This window comes from Pelodiscus sinensis, chromosome 4 (assembly GCF_052426305.1).
Source record: "Pelodiscus sinensis isolate ZL-2025 chromosome 4, ASM5242630v1, whole genome shotgun sequence".
Classification (NCBI taxonomy): Eukaryota; Metazoa; Chordata; order Testudines; family Trionychidae; genus Pelodiscus; species Pelodiscus sinensis.
In genome coordinates, this window is record NC_143055.1 from 1742943 (window position 1) to 1758983 (window position 16041).

Consider the following 16041-nt stretch of genomic DNA (forward strand, 5'->3'; position numbering starts at 1 on the left):
AAATAATAAAGCTGTGAACGAGGGGAGACTGTGTCCCGCTGCCCTTCCTGCCGGGGGGCTGCTAGTGGCGCCTGCCTCCTGGGCAGCAGGCTGGGCCGGGGGCTGACGGGGCCGGGGCCAGACCCAGCCGAGGCCGTGGGGGGCTGGTTGTGCCCGACGGAGGCGGAGTGGCCCTTTGCTCGGGCCGGCTCCCCGCAGGGCTGCTGTAGCTCTTCAGCCTCCCCGGGACCGGGGGTGGGGCTGGACCCAGCTCTGCCCCATAGCTGCTGTGGGCTGTGAGCAAAGCGCCCCTCCCTACCCCCACCATTGTCACAAGGCCCTTTCCCTGCTGTGGAGCAGACCACGGGCAGGAAGTGTGCCAAGCGGCCAGTGCGCTGGGGGGGGGGGGCGGTGTGCGGAGCTGGGGGTAGTGTGGGGGCTCGGTGGTACTGTGCGAGGCTGTGGGGGAGGGTGTCGTGCAGAGCTGGGGGGTGGTGAGGCTGCAAGGGAGAGGTGGATGACGCTGACGGGGTGGCGTGCAGAGCTGGGGGGTGGCGAGGCTGCGAGGGAGAGGTGGGTGAGGCTGACGGGGTGGTGTGCAGGGCTGGGGGGTGGCGAGGCTGCGAGGGAGAGGTGGGTGAGGCTGACGGGGTGGCGTGCAGAGCTGGGGGGTGGCGAGGCTGCGAGGGAGAGGTGGGTGAGGCTGACGGGGTGGTGTGCAGGGCTGGGGGGTGGCGAGGCTGCGAGGGAGAGGTGGGTGAGGCTGACGGGGTGGCGTGCAGAGCTGGGGGGTGGCGAGGCTGCGAGGGAGAGGTGGGTGAGGCTGACGGGGTGGCGTGCAGAGCTGGGGGGTGGTGAGGCTGCGAGGGAGAGGTGGGTGAGGCTGACGGGGTGGCATGCAGAGCTGGGGGGTGGCGAGGCTGCGAGGGAGAGGTGGGTGAGGCTGACGGGGTGGCGAGGCTGCGAGGGAGAGGTGGGTGAGGCTGACGGGGTGGCGTGCAGAGCTGGGGGGTGGTGAGGCTGCGAGGGAGAGGTGGGTGAGGCTGACGGGGTGGCGTGCAGAGCTGGGGGGTGGCGAGGCTGCGAGGGAGAGGTGGGTGAGGCTGACGGGGTGGCGTGCAGAGCTGGGGGGGTGGCGAGGCTGCGAGGGAGAGGTGGGTGAGGCTGACGGGGTGGCGTGCAGAGCTGGGGGGTGGCGAGGCTGCGAGGGAGAGGTGGGTGAGGCTGACGGGGTGGCATGCAGAGCTGGGGGGTGGCGAGGCTGCGAGGGAGAGGTGGGTGAGGCTGACGGGGTGGCGTTGTGCAGGGCTGGGGGGTAGCAGGGCTATGGAGGGGTGTCATTGTGCTGGCTGTGGGTGGGCATGTGGGATGGGGCAGCCTGGCCCCCTTGGCTCCTCCAGGCCCCGGCCCTGCACTTGCTGGGGCACGTGAAGAATCGGGCACCAGGGTGGCTCCTTTTTGGGCACGCTAGGGTCTGGGGGGAGCTTAGAGTTCTCTGCCCCCACCCCCTGGGAAAAGCTGTAAGCGACTCCGGCCGAGCTCCTCCCCCTGGCCAGTGGCTACCTCAGGCTGGGGGGGCAAGTCCAGCATCAGGCACTAGCGAGGGAGTTTGGCTTGGCTGGTACCTGGTGGCGGTGAGTTCCGCAGGCTCCTGCAGTGTGTGTGTGTGTGTGTGTGTTGCAGCACAGTGTGTGGGAGTGTGACGCAGTGCAAGGGTGTGACACAGGATGGGGGTATGTGACGCAGTGCAAGGGTGTGACACGGGATGGGGGTATGTGACGCGGTGCAAGGGTGTGACACGGGATGGGGGTTATGTGGTGCAGTGCAGGGGTGTGACACGGTGTAAGGGTGTGACATGGTATGGGGGCATGTGGTGCAGTGGAAGGGGTGTGACACGGTATGGGGGTATGTGGTGCAGTGCAAGGGTGTGACACGGGATGGGGGTATGTGACGCGGTGCAAGGGTGTGACACGGTATGGGGGTATGTGGTGCGGTGCAAGGGGGTGACACGGTATGGGGGTATGTGGTGCAGTGCAGGGGTGTGACATGGTATGGGGGTATGTGGTGCAGTGCAAGGGGTGTGACGCGGTGTAAGGGTGTGACATGGTATGGGGGTATGTGGTGCAGTGCAAGGGGTGTGACGCAGTATGGGGGTATGTGGTGCAGTGGAGGGGGTGTGACGCAGTGCAAGGGTGTGACACAGTATGGGGGTATGTGACGCAGTGCAGGGGTGTGACACGGTATGGGGGTATGTGGTGCAGTGGAAGGGGTGTGACGCGGTATGGAGGTATGTGACGCAGTGCAAGGGTGTGACACGGTATGTGGGTATGTGGTGCAGTGCAAGGGGTGTGACGCGGTGTAAGGGTGTGACACAGTATGGGGGTATGTGACGCAGTGCAGGAGTGTGACACGGTATGGGGGTATGTGGTGCAGTGCAAGGGGTGTGACGCGGTGTAAGGGTGTGACATGGTATGGGGGTATGTGGTGCAGTGGAAGGGGTGTGACACGGTATGGGGGTATGTGATGCAGTGCAAGGGTGTGACACGGTATGGAGGTATGTGGTGCGGTGCAAGAGGTGTGACGCGATGCAAGGATGTGACACGGTATGGGGGTATGTGGTGCGGTGCAAGGGGTGTGACGCAGTGCAAGGGTGTGACACAGTATGGGGGTATGTGGTGCAGTGCAAGGGTGTGACACGGTATGGGGGTATGTGGTGCAGTGCAGGGGTGTGACACGGTATGGGGGTATGTGGTGCAGTGCAAGGGGTGTGACGCGGTGTAAGGGTGTGACATGGTATGGGGGTATGTGGTGCAGTGGAAGGGGTGTGACGCGGTATGGCGGTATGTGGTGCGGTGCAAGGGGTGTGACGCGATGCAAGGGTGTGACACGGTATGGGGGTATGTGACGCAGTGGAAGGGGTGTGACGCGGTGCAGGGGTGTGATGAAGCATGCAGGGGTGTGACGCGGTGCAGGGGTGTGACGCGGTGCCCACCGCTTCTCGGGGTTGCTGGGGTGGGTGGGGACAGGCGGCTCGGCCCCACGTGGGAGGTTGGGCGGCGCCGACCCTGGGGCTGGCCACGCACCGAGAGCTGCAGTCCCCGCCCGGCGCGGAAAGCGGGGGGCCGGCTACAGGCAGGAGCGTCGAGGGGCAGCGCTGCCACGTCTGGGGGGGGGGGGAGCTCGACAGCAGGGGCAAACAGGGAAGCTTGTGCAGCTGCCCCGCCCCCATCCCAGCCTGGGCCCTTGTGGCACCAGGTGGGTGTTTGAACACAGCTGCCCCCTCCCCCCACTTGGCAGCCCCTGGGTGGGCAGAACCGACTCCCCCCCACCCCTCCCCCACGAGGGTCGGGGCGTCTCTGCAGGAGCCTTTGCTGGGTCCCCTCACCCTGGCACCTCCCACCTTTTAATGTGGCTGCTCTCTGCTGGGGGCAGGGCCTGAGGTACAACCAGGCTAAGTGAGTGGCCCAGGGCCTCCCAGGCAGGCTGTGGCAGAGCAGGGAGTGGCGCCAGTGCCCTAACCGCCTCACCAGGGCAGGGTTGAAGCCAGGCACTGCTCTGTGGCCTGCGGCAGGGCCTGCTCACCCGCTCTGGGCAGCAGGAAGCTGCCGGCAATGGCAAGGTACCCGGCCAAGGGCCCCGTGCACTGGCGCCTCCTAGGTCCAGTCCGAGCTGGCAGGTCCCTGACACGGGCGTGGGACCAGCCGCCGTGTGGCCACGCCCTTAGTGCCGGGAACACGGCCCTCGGACCGCACTGCGCTGCCGCCATGGGAGGCGCTCTCACCCTACCATGTGCCCTGGGCTGTGGCTCAGGCGGAGAGGCCAAAGAAAGCCAAGCACGTCTGTCCCCCCCGTCCCAGAACATGCCACCATGGAAAGGTGGGACACTGGAAACCCAGCGCAGGAAGCAACATGCAGCCTACCTGTGGAACTCTCTGCTGCTTGACGCTCGTGAGGGCCAAGAGCCAAGGCCTGGCCATTTTAGTGGCTGCCAGGAGATGTGAACCTGTCAAAGTTAAGTGGGTGAAACTGCAAATGGAGGTTTCCTTGCCAGGACTGCCTGATCTGTGTGAGATCAGGCCTCCGTTGGAACTGCTGCGCGAGTGCAGGCGAGTCTGGTCCAGAGCAGCTGAGCTCCCGGGGGCAGTTCAGCCCCAGCAGGTCCAGGGGACGGGTGGGTAACGGGGCCGCTCAAGGACAGCGTCACACACCAGCCTTCTCTGCTCCCTTTATTCCTCAGTGAGAAGGGGGCTCAAAGGGACAAAACCAGCAGCGAGGCCCCGGGCAAAGCGCCCGGCGTGGCCCTGCCTCAGTCAGAGTCTGGCAGCTCAAAGCGGTAGCAGAAGACGGGGAAGCGCAGCAGCTGGGCCAGGCGGGATGGGAAGTACTCGGACTGCTTCCGGAAGCCCACGCTCTCGTACAGATGCTGGGCCGCGCGCTGGGCCAGGGAGGTGCTGAGCACCACGGCGCCGTAGCCGCGCTCCCGGGCAAAGCGCAGGACCGTGCCGCAGAGCGCCCTGGCGATGCCCCGGCCCCGGTGCTCCTGCCCCACCGACATGCGCTTCAGCTCCAGCGCCGTCCCCCCTTCGCTGGGCTTCTCCAGCGGGACAGCGGCCACCATGCCCAGCACCGTCCCGTCAGCCTCCGCCACCCACAGGCAGGAGTCCACGGCCTCCAGGTAGGTCCTCCGGATGTCCAGCAGGTCGCTGGCCAGGGACTGCTGGACATACTGGGCCCAGAGGGAGTGGAGGTGCCACCAGCTCCCGGCCAGGGCCAGCAGCAGCGCCCCCAGGGCCAGCAGCAGGGAGCCGGAGGCCGCCAGCACAGCCAGGAAGAGGCCCAGGAAGAACAGCTGAGCCGGGGGGCTGTTCAGCAGGTGGCGGTAGCTGGTGGGAGCGTGCTCCCTCATGCCGCGGGTGAACAGGGTGCGCACGGCCGCGTAGTCGCTGTCCTCGTACGGCCGGATGCGGTACGGGGCCATGGCGGCCCGGGGCCCTAGGACAGAGCACAGAGCACGGGTAGAGCCGGGGCCCTGACGCTGCGCCAGCGCTTCCCGTGGCGCCGGGGGGCGCGGCAGCAGCCCACGGCCAAAGCGAGTCACTCGGATGCGCCTCAGGCTCCCGCCGCCAGCTAGCGGCACCGCCCCCAGCCCTGCCCCCCAGAGGCACTGCCCCCCGCACCGCCCCCAGCCCTGCCCCCCAGAGGCACCGTCCCCCCTGCACTGCCCCCCATACTGCCCACCCCCAGCCCTGCCCCCCGCACCCCCCCGCACCCCCCCAGCCCTGCCCCCCAGAGGCACCGTCCCCCCTGCACTGCCCCCCCATACTGCCCGCCCCCAGCCCTGCCCCCCAGAGGCACTGCCCCCCGCACCGCCCCCAGCCCTGCCCCCCAGAGGCACCGTCCCCCCTGCACTGCCCCCCATACTGCCCGCCCCCAGCCCTGCCCCCCAGTGGCACTGCCCGCCCCCAGCCCTGCCCCCCAGAGGCACCGTACCCCCTGCACTGCCCCCCCAGCCCGCCCCCAGCCCTGCCCCCCAGAGGCCGTACCCCCTGCACTGCCCCCCATACTGCCCGCCCCCAGCCCTGCCCCCCAGAGGCACCGTACCCCCTGCACTGCCCCCCATACTGCCCGCCCCCAGCCCTGCCCCCCAGAGGCACCGTACCCCCTGCACTGCCCCCCATACTGCCCGCCCCCAGCCCTGCCCCCCAGAGGCACCGTCCTCCCTGCACTGCCCCCCCATACTGCCCGCCCCCAGCCCTGCCCCCCAGAGGCACCGTCCTCCCTGCACTGCCCCCAGCCCTGCCCCCCCAGTGGCACCGCCCCCAGTCTTGCCCCCCAGCGGCACTGCCCCCCATCACTGACACCCGGCAACCTCCCCAGCCCTGCCAGCTACCCGCACTGCCCCCCCATTACTGATGCCTGGCAAACACGCCCCCCCAGCTCTGTCATCTCTTCACCCCCACCTCACCTCTCCCCAGGAGCCTGCTAGTCACCCCACCCCCTGCCTCACGCCTGGGGGGCAGGGGCATGGACAGGGCCAGATTAAGACCTTTCGAGGCACTAAGCACTGAAAAGATTAGGGCCCCCCCATATGACACTAAGCTGGGGGGAGTGGTAGATACGCTTAAGGGCAGAGATAGGGTCCAGAGTGACTTAGACAAATTGGAGGATTGGGCCACTAGAAATCTCATGAGATTCAACAAAGACAAGTGTAGAGTCCTGCACTTGGGACGGAAGAATCCCAAGCATAGTTACAAGCTGGGGACCAGCCAGTTAAGTAGTAGTTCTGCAGAAAAGGCCCTGGGGGTTACAGTGGATGAGAAGCTGGAGATGAGTCAACAGGCGCCCTTGTAGCCAAGAAGGCTAATGGCATATTGGGCTGCATTAAGAGGAGCATTGCCAGCAGATCCAGAGAAGTGATTGTTCCCCTTTATTCGGCTTTGGTGAGGCCACACCTGGAGTATTGTGTCCAGTTCTGGGCCCCCCACTACAGAAAGGATGTGGACTCATTGGAGAGGGTCCAGCGGAGGGCGACCAAAATGATTAGGGGGCTGGAGCATATGACGTATGAGGAGAGACTGAGGGACTTGGGTCTGTTCAGTCTGCAGAAGCGAAGAGAGGGGGGATTTGAGAGCAGCCTTCAACTTCCTGAAGGGAGGTTCCAGAGAGGCTGGAGAGAGGCTGGTCTCAGTAGTGACAGATGCAGAACAAGGAGCAATGGTCTCAAGTTGTGGTGGGAGAGGTCCAGGTTGGAGATTAGGAAAAACTCTTTCCCTAGGAGGGTGGTGAAGCGCTGGGATGGGTTCCCTAGGGAAGTAGTGGAGTCTCCATCCCTAGAGGTGTTTTAGTCTTGGCTTGACAAAGCCCTGGCTGGGTTGATTTAGTTGGGATTGGTCCTGCCTAGAGCAGGGGGGCTGGACTTGACCTTCTGGGGTCTCTTCCAGTTCTATGATTCGATGATAAGGGGATGGTTTGATGAGATAACAGGATCTTGGTAACTAATTGACCATTCATTATCAGTGGGAAATAGGTCAATGGAGGGATGATAGGAGTTGCTATAGAGAACTTTCTGGGTGTCTGGCTGGTGAGTCTTGCCCACATGCTCAGGGTTTAGCTGATCGCCATATTTGGGGTCGGGAAGGAATTTTCCTCCAGGGTAGATTGGCAGAGGCCCTGGAGGTTTTTCGCCTTCCTCTGTAGCATGGGGCACAGATCACAGCTGGAGGATTCTCTGCATCTTGGGACCTTCAAAGTATTTGAAGGCTTCAATATCTGAGATCTAGGTGAGAGGATTATTCTGGGAGGGGTGGGTGAGATTCTGTGGCCTGCACTGTGCAGGGGGTCAGACTAGATGATCATAATGGTCCCTTCTGACCTTAAAGTCTATGAGTCTATGAATACGTAATTCAAAATACAAAGAATACTAGACGGTCAAATATTTATTTATTTTTTGGTGCCCCTGCTTTGCTGGTGCCCTAAGCAAGTGCTTAGTCTGCCTCTTGGGTAATCCAGCCCTGGTCATGGGGCAGCTGCGTCCCAGGGCTAGTGGGGCAACCCAGGCTCCCTGCCCAGCGGCCAGAGAAGGGAACTAGGGCCGCCGCAGCGCAGTCGATTAACCAGCCGCCAAAGCCTCCAGGTTAATGCTACAGCCCCCCCGCCTCCCCCCACTAAGGCTACAGCCCCCCCCACTAAGGCTACAGCCCCCCCACTAAGGCTATAGCCCCCCCCCCCACTAAGGCTACACCTCCATCGCCCAGTCGTGCGCAAGAACACGCAAATGAGCTCCCAGGCACGCTGGTTCTGCGCGATTAGCCCCGCGCAGCCAGGGCGCAGCAGGCCCCGGAGCAGAGACCTGCCGCCCTGGGTGCGGGGCCGCCACGCGCAGGGCAGCTCATGGGAAGGGACCCCGAGGCCCCTGCTCCCTTGTGCAGCCGGTGCCTTCCCAGCGGGCACGGGGCTCCGGGCGGCCTCGCAGGAGCGGCTGGAGGCTGCCGGGGGCAGAGCGCGGTGCCTGTGCCCGACCCTTCGCCTCCGCGGGCCCCTCGCTCGCCCAGCTCGGCCAGGGCCGGGGCAGGCGCTCGGGGCCAGTTTTACTGTGGCCCTGCCTCCAGCTGATGAGTAACGCCCCCGCTTCCCGCCCGGCCGTGCCCTGCCCCCAGCGGCCCTCGGGCAGCGCCGGCCCCGCCTTGCGCCGCGGGGGGAGCCGAGTCGCTGCTCGCCCGGCCCCGCCCGCCCTGAGACCTGGGTCCCGCCTGCTCCCCGCCCCCGCCCGGCCCCCGCCCGGCCAGGCAGCCGGGATGCAGCCGCCGAGCCCGGGCAGCCAGGGGCCGCTTTCGGGCCAAGCCCGCGTCAGCCAGCCGGACCCCGCGGCCCGCACCCGGGGGCTGGGTCTCCCGTGGACCCCGCGGCCCGCACCCGGGGGCTGGGTCTCCCGTGGACCCCGCGCGGCCCGCACTTACCGGGAGCGCAGGGCCAAGGCCCGCGGCGGTCGGTGCCCAGGAGGGCGGGTGCGCGTCGCGGCTGCAGCCCCGCGTCCGTCCGCGTCCTCGCCAGGCAGCGAAAGCGAAAGGGAACCGCGCACCCGCTAGGTCCTCTGCGTGGGGGGCTGGGGGGGGTGTCTGTGTGTGCGCGCATCTCAGTGTGTGTGTGTGTGTCTGTGTGTGCGCGCATCTCAGTGTGTGTGTCTGTGTGCGCGCATCTCAGTGTGTGTGTCTGTGTGCGCGCATCTCAGTGTGTGTGTGTGTGTGTCTGTGCATGCCTTTGTGTGTGTGCGCATCTCAGTGTGTGTGTGTGTCTGCGCGCGCATCTCAGTGTGTGTGTGTATGTGTGTGTCTGTGTGCGTCTTTGTGTGTGCGTGCATCTCTGTGTCTGTGTGTCTGTGTGCGTCTTTGTGTGTACGTGCATCTCTGTGTGTGTGTGTATATGTGTGTCTGTGTATGCGCACGCATCTGTGTGTGTGTATGTGTGTGTCTGTGCGTGCCTTTGTGTGCGCGCGCATCTCTGTATGTGTGTGTGTGTGTATATGTGTGTCTGTGTATGCGCACGCATCTGTGTGTGTGTATGTGTGTGTCTGTGCGTGCCTTTGTGTGTGCGCGCATCTCTGTATGTGTGTCTGTGTGTGCATCTGTGTGTGCGCGCATCTCTGTGTGTGTATGTGTGTGTCTGTGTGCGCGCATCTCAGTGTGTGTGTGTGTGTGTGTCTTTGTGTATGCGCACGCATCTCTGTGTGTGTGTGTGTGTATCTGTGTGTGTGCGCGTGCATCTCAGTGTGTGTGTCTGTGTGTGTGTGGGCGCATCTCTGTGTGTGTATGTGTGTGTCTGTGCGTGTGTCTGTGTGTGCACGCGCATCTCTGTGTGTGTATGTGCGTCTGTGTGTGTGCGCGCATCTCTGTGTGTGTGTATGTGCGTCTGTGTGTGTGCGCGCATCTCTGTGTGTGTGTGTCTGTGCGTGTGCGCGCATCTCTGTGTGTGTGTGTATGTGTGTGTCTGTGCGTATGTCTGTGTGTGTGCGCGCATCTCAGTGTGTGTCTGTGTGTGCGCGCGCATCTCAGTGTGTGTGTGTCTGTGTGCGCGCGCGCGCATCTCAGTGTGTGTGTGTGTGTGTATGTGTGTCTGTGCGTGTGTCTGTGCGCATCCCTGTGTGTGTATATGTGTGTGTCTGTGTGTGTGCGAGCGCATCTGTGTGTCTGTGTATGTGTCTGTGTGCACGCGCATCTCCGTGTGTGTGTGTCTGTGCGTGCGTCTTTGTGTGTGCGCGCCCATGTGTATGTGTGTGTCAGTGAGTGTGTCTGTGTGTGCGCGCATCTCTGTGTGTGTGTATGTGTGTGTCTGTGCGTGTGTGCGCACATCTGTGTGTGTGTGTGTGTGTCTGGCTGTGCGTGTCTTTGTGTGTGTGCGCGCATCTCTGTGTGTGTGTATGTGTATCTGTGCGTGTGTCTGTGTGCGCGCATCTGTGTGTGTCTGTGTGTCTGTGCGTGTGTCTGTGTGTGTGTGGGCGCATCTCTGTGTGTGTGTGTCTGTGCGTGTGTCTGTGTGTGTGTGTGCGCATCTCTGTGTGTGTGTATGTGTGTGTCTGTGCATGTCTTTGTGTGTGCGCGCGTGTGTCTGTGTGTGTATGTGTGTGTCTGTGCATCTTTGTGTGTGTGCGCGCATCTCTGTGTGTGTGTATGTGTGTGCGGGTCTGTGTGTGCGCACATCTCTGTATGTATGTGTCTTTGTGTGTGTGCGCACGCATCTGTGTGTGCGCGTCTGTGTGCGCGCGCGTCTCTGTGTGTGTGCACGCATCTCTGTGTGTGTATGTGTGTGCGTGCGCGCATCTCTCTCTGTGTGTCTGTGTCTGTGTATGTGTGTGCGTGTCTTTGTGTGTGCGCGCGCATCAGTGTGTGTCTGTGTCTCTGTGTGCGCGCGCCTGTGTGTGTGCATGCATCTCAGTGTCTGTGTGTGTGCGCGTCTGTCTGTGTATCTTTCTGTGTGTGCGCGTGCATCTCAGTGTGTGTGTCTCTGTGCATCTGTCTGTGTGTGTGCGCGTGCGTCTGTGCATGCGGGCATGCCTGTGTCTGTGTGTCTGTATGTGCGTCTGTGTGTGTCCGTGTCAAGGTGGCAGGGCTGTAACGAGCTGGCAGAGACGGGGCCTGGCTGCCCCCCACTTTTCCCACTGCACCGGGCTCCCAGGGTGGGTCTGGTCGGGGTGTGTGCGCCAGTCGGGACAGGGCCAGGCAGACTGTGGGGTGTAACCTGCTGCTGCCTGCCAGCCCCGGCCTGCCCCATCTCCTCCCGTTCCGCCCCCGTCCCCCTTCAGCCCTCCGGCCGCCTGGCCAGGGCCTGCCTTGCAGCTCGGACACCCACCGCCCTGGCTCCGTGCTGGCCCAGCGCTAGGGGGCCGTGGCCTGTTGAGGACAAGGGGCGCCGGGGCCAACCCAGCCCTGCCACTGCCCCACAGCCGAGCGGGGCTCCCCTGCAGAGCTGGCCCCAGCCCGGGGCTCTCTGGGAAGGTGGCCCCAGCCCCCAGGAAGGGAAGGGAAGGGATTCGCCACGTGTCAGGGGGTCCCCAACCCTCCTCCCCCACCTGCAGCCAGACGGGATGCTCAGCCGGACCAGGGTTATTGGGTCCCAGGGACCCAGCACAGGATCATCCCCAGCCATCGCCGGCCCCCAGACCCGGGCATGGCCCCATGTTCCCCCCGCCCAGCCATCGCCGGCCCCCAGACCCGGGCATGGCCCCATGTTCCCCCCGCCCAGCCATCGCCGGCCCCCTCGCCCGGCCCCACGTTTTCCCCCGCCCAGCCATCGCCAGCCCCCGCACCCGCGCCTGGCCCCACGTTCCCCCCGCCCAGCCATCGCCGGCCCCCACACCCGGGCACGGCCCCATGTTCCCCCCGCCCAGCCATCGCCGGCCCCCTCGCCTGGCCCCACGTTCCCCCCGCCCAGCCATCGCCAGCTCCCGCGCCCGGCCCCACGTTCCCCCCGCCCAGCCATCGCCGGCCCCCTCGCCCGGCCCCACGTTCCCCCCGCCCAGCCATCGCCAGCTCCCGCGCCCGGCCCCACGTTCCCCCCGCCCAGCCATCGCCGGCCCCCTCGCCCGGCCCCACGTTCCCCCCGCCCAGCCATCGCCGGCCCCCACACCCGGGCACGGCCCCACGTTCCCCCCGCCCAGCCATCGCCGGCCCCCACACCCGGGCACGGCCCCACGTTCCCCCCGCCCAGCCATCGCCGGCCCCCACACCCGCGCCCGGCCCCACGTTCCCCCCGCCCAGCCATCGCCGGCCCCCACACCCGGGCACGGCCCCACGTTCCCCCCGCCCAGCCATCGCCAGCCCCCGCACCCGCGCCCGGCCCCACGTTCCCCCCGCCCAGCCATCGCCGGCCCCCTCGCCCGGCCCCACGTTCCCCCCGCCCAGCCATCGCCGGCCCCCACACCCGGGCACGGCCCCACGTTCCCCCCGCCCAGCCATCGCCGGCCCCCACACCCGGGCACGGCCCCACGTTCCCCCCGCCCAGCCATCGCCAGCCCCCGCACCTGGGCACGGCCCCATGTTCCCCCCGCCCAGCCATCGCCAGCCCCCGCACCCGCGCCCGGCCCCACGTTCCCCCCGCCCAGCCATCGCCGGCCCCCGCGCCCGGGCACGGCCCCACGTTCCCCCCGCCCAGCCATCGCCAGCCCCCGCCCCCCGCCCAGCCCGGGCACGGCCCCACGTTCCCCCCGCCCAGCCATCGCCGGCCCCCGCACCCGCGCCCGGCCCCACGTTCCCCCCGCCCAGCCATCGCCGGCCCCCGCGCCCGGGCACGGCCCCACGTTCCCCCCGCCCAGCCATCGCCGGCCCCCACACCCGGGCACGGCCCCACGTTCCCCCCGCCCAGCCATCGCCGGCCCCCGCGCCCGGGCACGGCCCCACGTTCCCCCCGCCCAGCCATCGCCGGCCCCCACACCTGGGCACGGCCCCATGTTCCCCCCGCCCAGCCATCGCCGGCCCCCTCGCCCGGCCCCACGTTCCCCCCGCCCAGCCATCGCCAGCTCCCGCGCCCGGCCCCACGTTCCCCCCGCCCAGCCATCGCCGGCCCCCACACCCGGGCACGGCCCCACGTTCCCCCCGCCCAGCCATCGCCAGCCCCCGCACCCGCGCCTGGCCCCACGTTCCCCCCGCCCAGCCATCGCCAGCCCCCACACCCGGGCACGGCCCCACGTTCCCCCCGCCCAGCCATCGCCAGCCCCCGCACCCGCGCCCGGCCCCACGTTCCCCCCGCCCAGCCATCGCCAGCCCCCACACCCGGGCACGGCCCCACGTTCCCCCCGCCCAGCCATCGCCAGCCCCCGCACCCGCGCCCGGCCCCACGTTCCCCCCGCCCAGCCATCGCCGGCCCCGCGCCCGGGCACGGCCCCACGTTCCCCCCGCGCAGCCATCGCCGGCCCCCTGGCACGGCCCCACGTTCCCCCCGCCCAGCCATCGCCAGCCCCCGCACCCGCGCCTGGCCCCACGTTCCCCCCGCCCAGCCATCGCCGGCCCCCGCGCCCGGGTACGGCCCCACGTTCCCCCCGCCCAGCCATCGCCGGCCCCCGCGCCCGGCCCCACGTTCCCCCCGCCTAGCCATCGCCGGCCCCCACACCCGGGCACGGCCCCACGTTCCCCCCGCCCAGCCATCGCCAGCCCCCGCACCCGGCCCCACGTTCCCCCCGCCCAGCCATCGCCAGCCCCCGCACCCGCGCCCAGCCCCACGTTCCCCCCGCCCAGCCATCGCCGGCCCCCGTGCCCGGGCACAGCCATCTCCCCGAACTAGTGCAGTCAGGCCCCTGCTGGGCTGGCATCGGCCCACACCAGACTGAAGCCCCCCCGGTGTGAGAAAACGCCTCTTGCTGACGCACAGAGCGACACCTGTGCCGCCTGCCGGCTCCCCCCCCCCGTTTCCTGCCACCCCCAGCGCGAGGCGTTGGCGGGCGCACACAGTGCCCTATGGGGCGGGCTCAGCCCTGCCTGCACGCAGCAGGCACGGGGCAGTGAGTGTGACAGGACAGCCCGCACGGCGGAGCGGGGTGTGCTGGGGGGGGGGCGGCGGGCGCGGGGCAGTGAGTGTGACAGGACAGCCCGCATGGCGGAGCGGGGTGTGCTGGGGGGGGGGCGGCGGGCGCGGGGCAGTGAGTGTGACAGGACAGCCCGCACGGCGGAGCGGGGTGTGCTGGGGGGGGGGGCGGCGGGCGCGGGGCAGTGAGTGTGACAGGACAGCCCGCACGGCGGAGCGGGGTGTGCTGGGGGGGGGGGGCGGCGGGCGCGGGGCAGTGAGTGTGACAGGACAGCCCGCACGGCGGAGCGGGGTGTGCTGGGGGGGGGCGGCGGGCGCGGGGCAGTGAGTGTGACAGGACAGCCCGCACGGCGGAGCGGGGTGTGCTGGGGGGGGGGGGCGGCGGGCGCGGGGCAGTGAGTGTGACAGGACAGCCCGCACGGCGGAGCGGGGTGTGCTGGGGGGGGGGGCGGCGGGCGCGGGGCAGTGAGTGTGACAGGACAGCCCGCACGGCGGAGCGGGGTGTGCTGGGGGGGGGGGGCGGCGGGCGCGGGGCAGTGAGTGTGACAGGACAGCCCGCACGGCGGAGCGGGGTGTGCTGGGGGGGGGGGGCGGCGGGCGCGGGGCAGTGAGTGTGACAGGACAGCCCGCACGGCGGAGCGGGGTGTGCTGGGGGGGGGGGCGGCGGGCGCGGGGCAGTGAGTGTGACAGGACAGCCCGCACGGCGGAGCGGGGTGTGCTGGGGGGGGGCGTGGCGGGCGCGGGGCAGTGAGTGTGACAGGACAGCCCGCACGGCGGAGCGGGGTGTGCTGGGGGGGGGGCAGTGAGTGTGACAGGACAGCCCGCACGGCGGAGCGGGGTGTGCTGGGGGGGGGGGGGGCGGGCGCAGTGAGTGTGACAGGACAGCCCGCACGGCGGAGCGGGGTGTGCTGGGGGGGGGGGCGGCGGGCGCGGGGCAGTGAGTGTGACAGGACAGCCCGCACGGCGGAGCGGGGTGTGCTGGGGGGGGGGGGCGGCGGGCGCGGGGCAGTGAGTGTGACAGGACAGCCCGCACGGCGGAGCGGGGTGTGCTGGGGGGGGGGCGGCGGGCGCGGGGCAGTGAGTGTGACAGGACAGCCCGCACGGCGGAGCGGGGTGTGCTGGGGGGGGGGGGCGGCGGGCGCGGGGCAGTGAGTGTGACAGGACAGCCCGCACGGCGGAGCGGGGTGTGCTGGGGGGGGGGGGGCGGGGGGGGGGGGGGCGCGGGGCAGTGAGTGTGACAGGACAGCCCGCACGGCGGAGCGGGGTGTGCTGGGGGGGGGGGGCGGCGGGCGCGGGGCAGTGAGTGTGACAGGACAGCCCGCACGGCGGAGCGGGGTGTGCTGGGGGGGGGGGGCGGCGGGCGCGGGGCAGTGAGTGTGACAGGACAGCCCGCACGGCGGAGCGGGGTGTGCTGGGGGGGGGGCGGCGGGCGCGGGGCAGTGAGTGTGACAGGACAGCCCGCACGGCGGAGCGGGGTGTGCTGGGGGGGGGGGCGGCGGGCGCGGGGCAGTGAGTGTGACAGGACAGCCCGCACGGCGGAGCGGGGTGTGCTGGGGGGGGGGGCGGCGGGCGCGGGGCAGTGAGTGTGACAGGACAGCCCGCACGGCGGAGCGGGGTGTGCTGGGGGGGGGGCGGCGGGCGCGGGGCAGTGAGTGTGACAGGACAGCCCGCACGGCGGAGCGGGGTGTGCTGGGGGGGGGCGGCGGGCGCGGGGCAGTGAGTGTGACAGGACAGCCCGCACGGCGGAGCGGGGTGTGCTGGGGGGGGGCGGCGGGCGCGGGGCAGTGAGTGTGACAGGACAGCCCGCACGGCGGAGCGGGGTGTGCTGGGGGGGGGGGCGGCGGGCGCGGGGCAGTGAGTGTGACAGGACAGCCCGCACGGCGGAGCGGGGTGTGCTGGGGGGGGGGCGGCGGGCGCGGGGCAGTGAGTGTGACAGGACAGCCCGCACGGCGGAGCGGGGTGTGCTGGGGGGGGGGGGGGGCGGGGGGGGGGCGCGGGGCAGTGAGTGTGACAGGACAGCCCGCACGGCGGAGCGGGGTGTGCTGGGGGGGGGGGCGGGCGCGGGGCAGTGAGTGTGACAGGACAGCCCGCACGGCGGAGCGGGGTGTGCTGGGGGGGGGCGGCGGGCGCGGGGCAGTGAGTGTGACAGGACAGCCCGCACGGCGGAGCGGGGTGTGCTGGGGGGGGCGGGCGGGGGCGCGGGGCAGTGAGTGTGACAGGACAGCCCGCACGGCGGAGCGGGGTGTGCTGGGGGGGGGGGGGCGGGGGGGGGGGGGGCGCGGGGCAGTGAGTGTGACAGGACAGCCCGCACGGCGGAGCGGGGTGTGCTGGGGGGGGGCGGCGGGCGCGGGGCAGTGAGTGTGACAGGACAGCCCGCACGGCGGAGCGGGGTGTGCTGGGGGGGGGCGTGGCGGGCGCGGGGCAGTGAGTGTGACAGGACAGCCCGCACGGCGGAGCGGGGTGTGCTGGGGGGGGGGGGCGGCGGGCGCGGGGCAGTGAGTGTGACAGGACAGCCCGCACGGCGGAGCGGGGTGTGCTGGGGGGGGGAGGGGG

The 16041-nt window shown here is 69.2% G+C and overlaps 1 protein-coding gene across 2 annotated transcripts; it reads right to left on the bottom strand.

Moving 5' to 3' along the window:
• Positions 1–101: 101 nt before the first annotated feature.
• LOC142824301 (N-acetyltransferase family 8 member 3-like) lies at positions 102–8688 on the bottom strand. Of its 2 annotated transcripts, none has more exons than XM_075916068.2 (2): positions 8436–8688; positions 102–3982 (listed from the first exon to the last, which is right to left on the bottom strand). In XM_075916068.2, the coding sequence occupies exon 2, from the start codon at positions 1318–1320 to the stop codon at positions 310–312; it is 1011 nt and encodes a 336-aa protein (XP_075772183.2). In that variant the 5' UTR covers positions 1321–3982; positions 8436–8688; the 3' UTR covers positions 102–309. The 2 variants fall into 2 exon arrangements, with proteins under 2 accessions (XP_075772183.2, XP_075772184.1); XM_075916069.2 differs by lacking the exon at positions 102–3982 and adding an exon at positions 4191–4971 and having other exon boundaries at positions 8436–8594.
• Positions 8689–16041: the final 7353 nt, after the last annotated feature.

Coding starts and splice junctions, on each gene's coding strand:
- LOC142824301 (XM_075916068.2), bottom strand. CDS start 1,320: ATGACACCCCTCCATAGCCCTGCTACCCCCCAGCCCTGCACAACGCCA.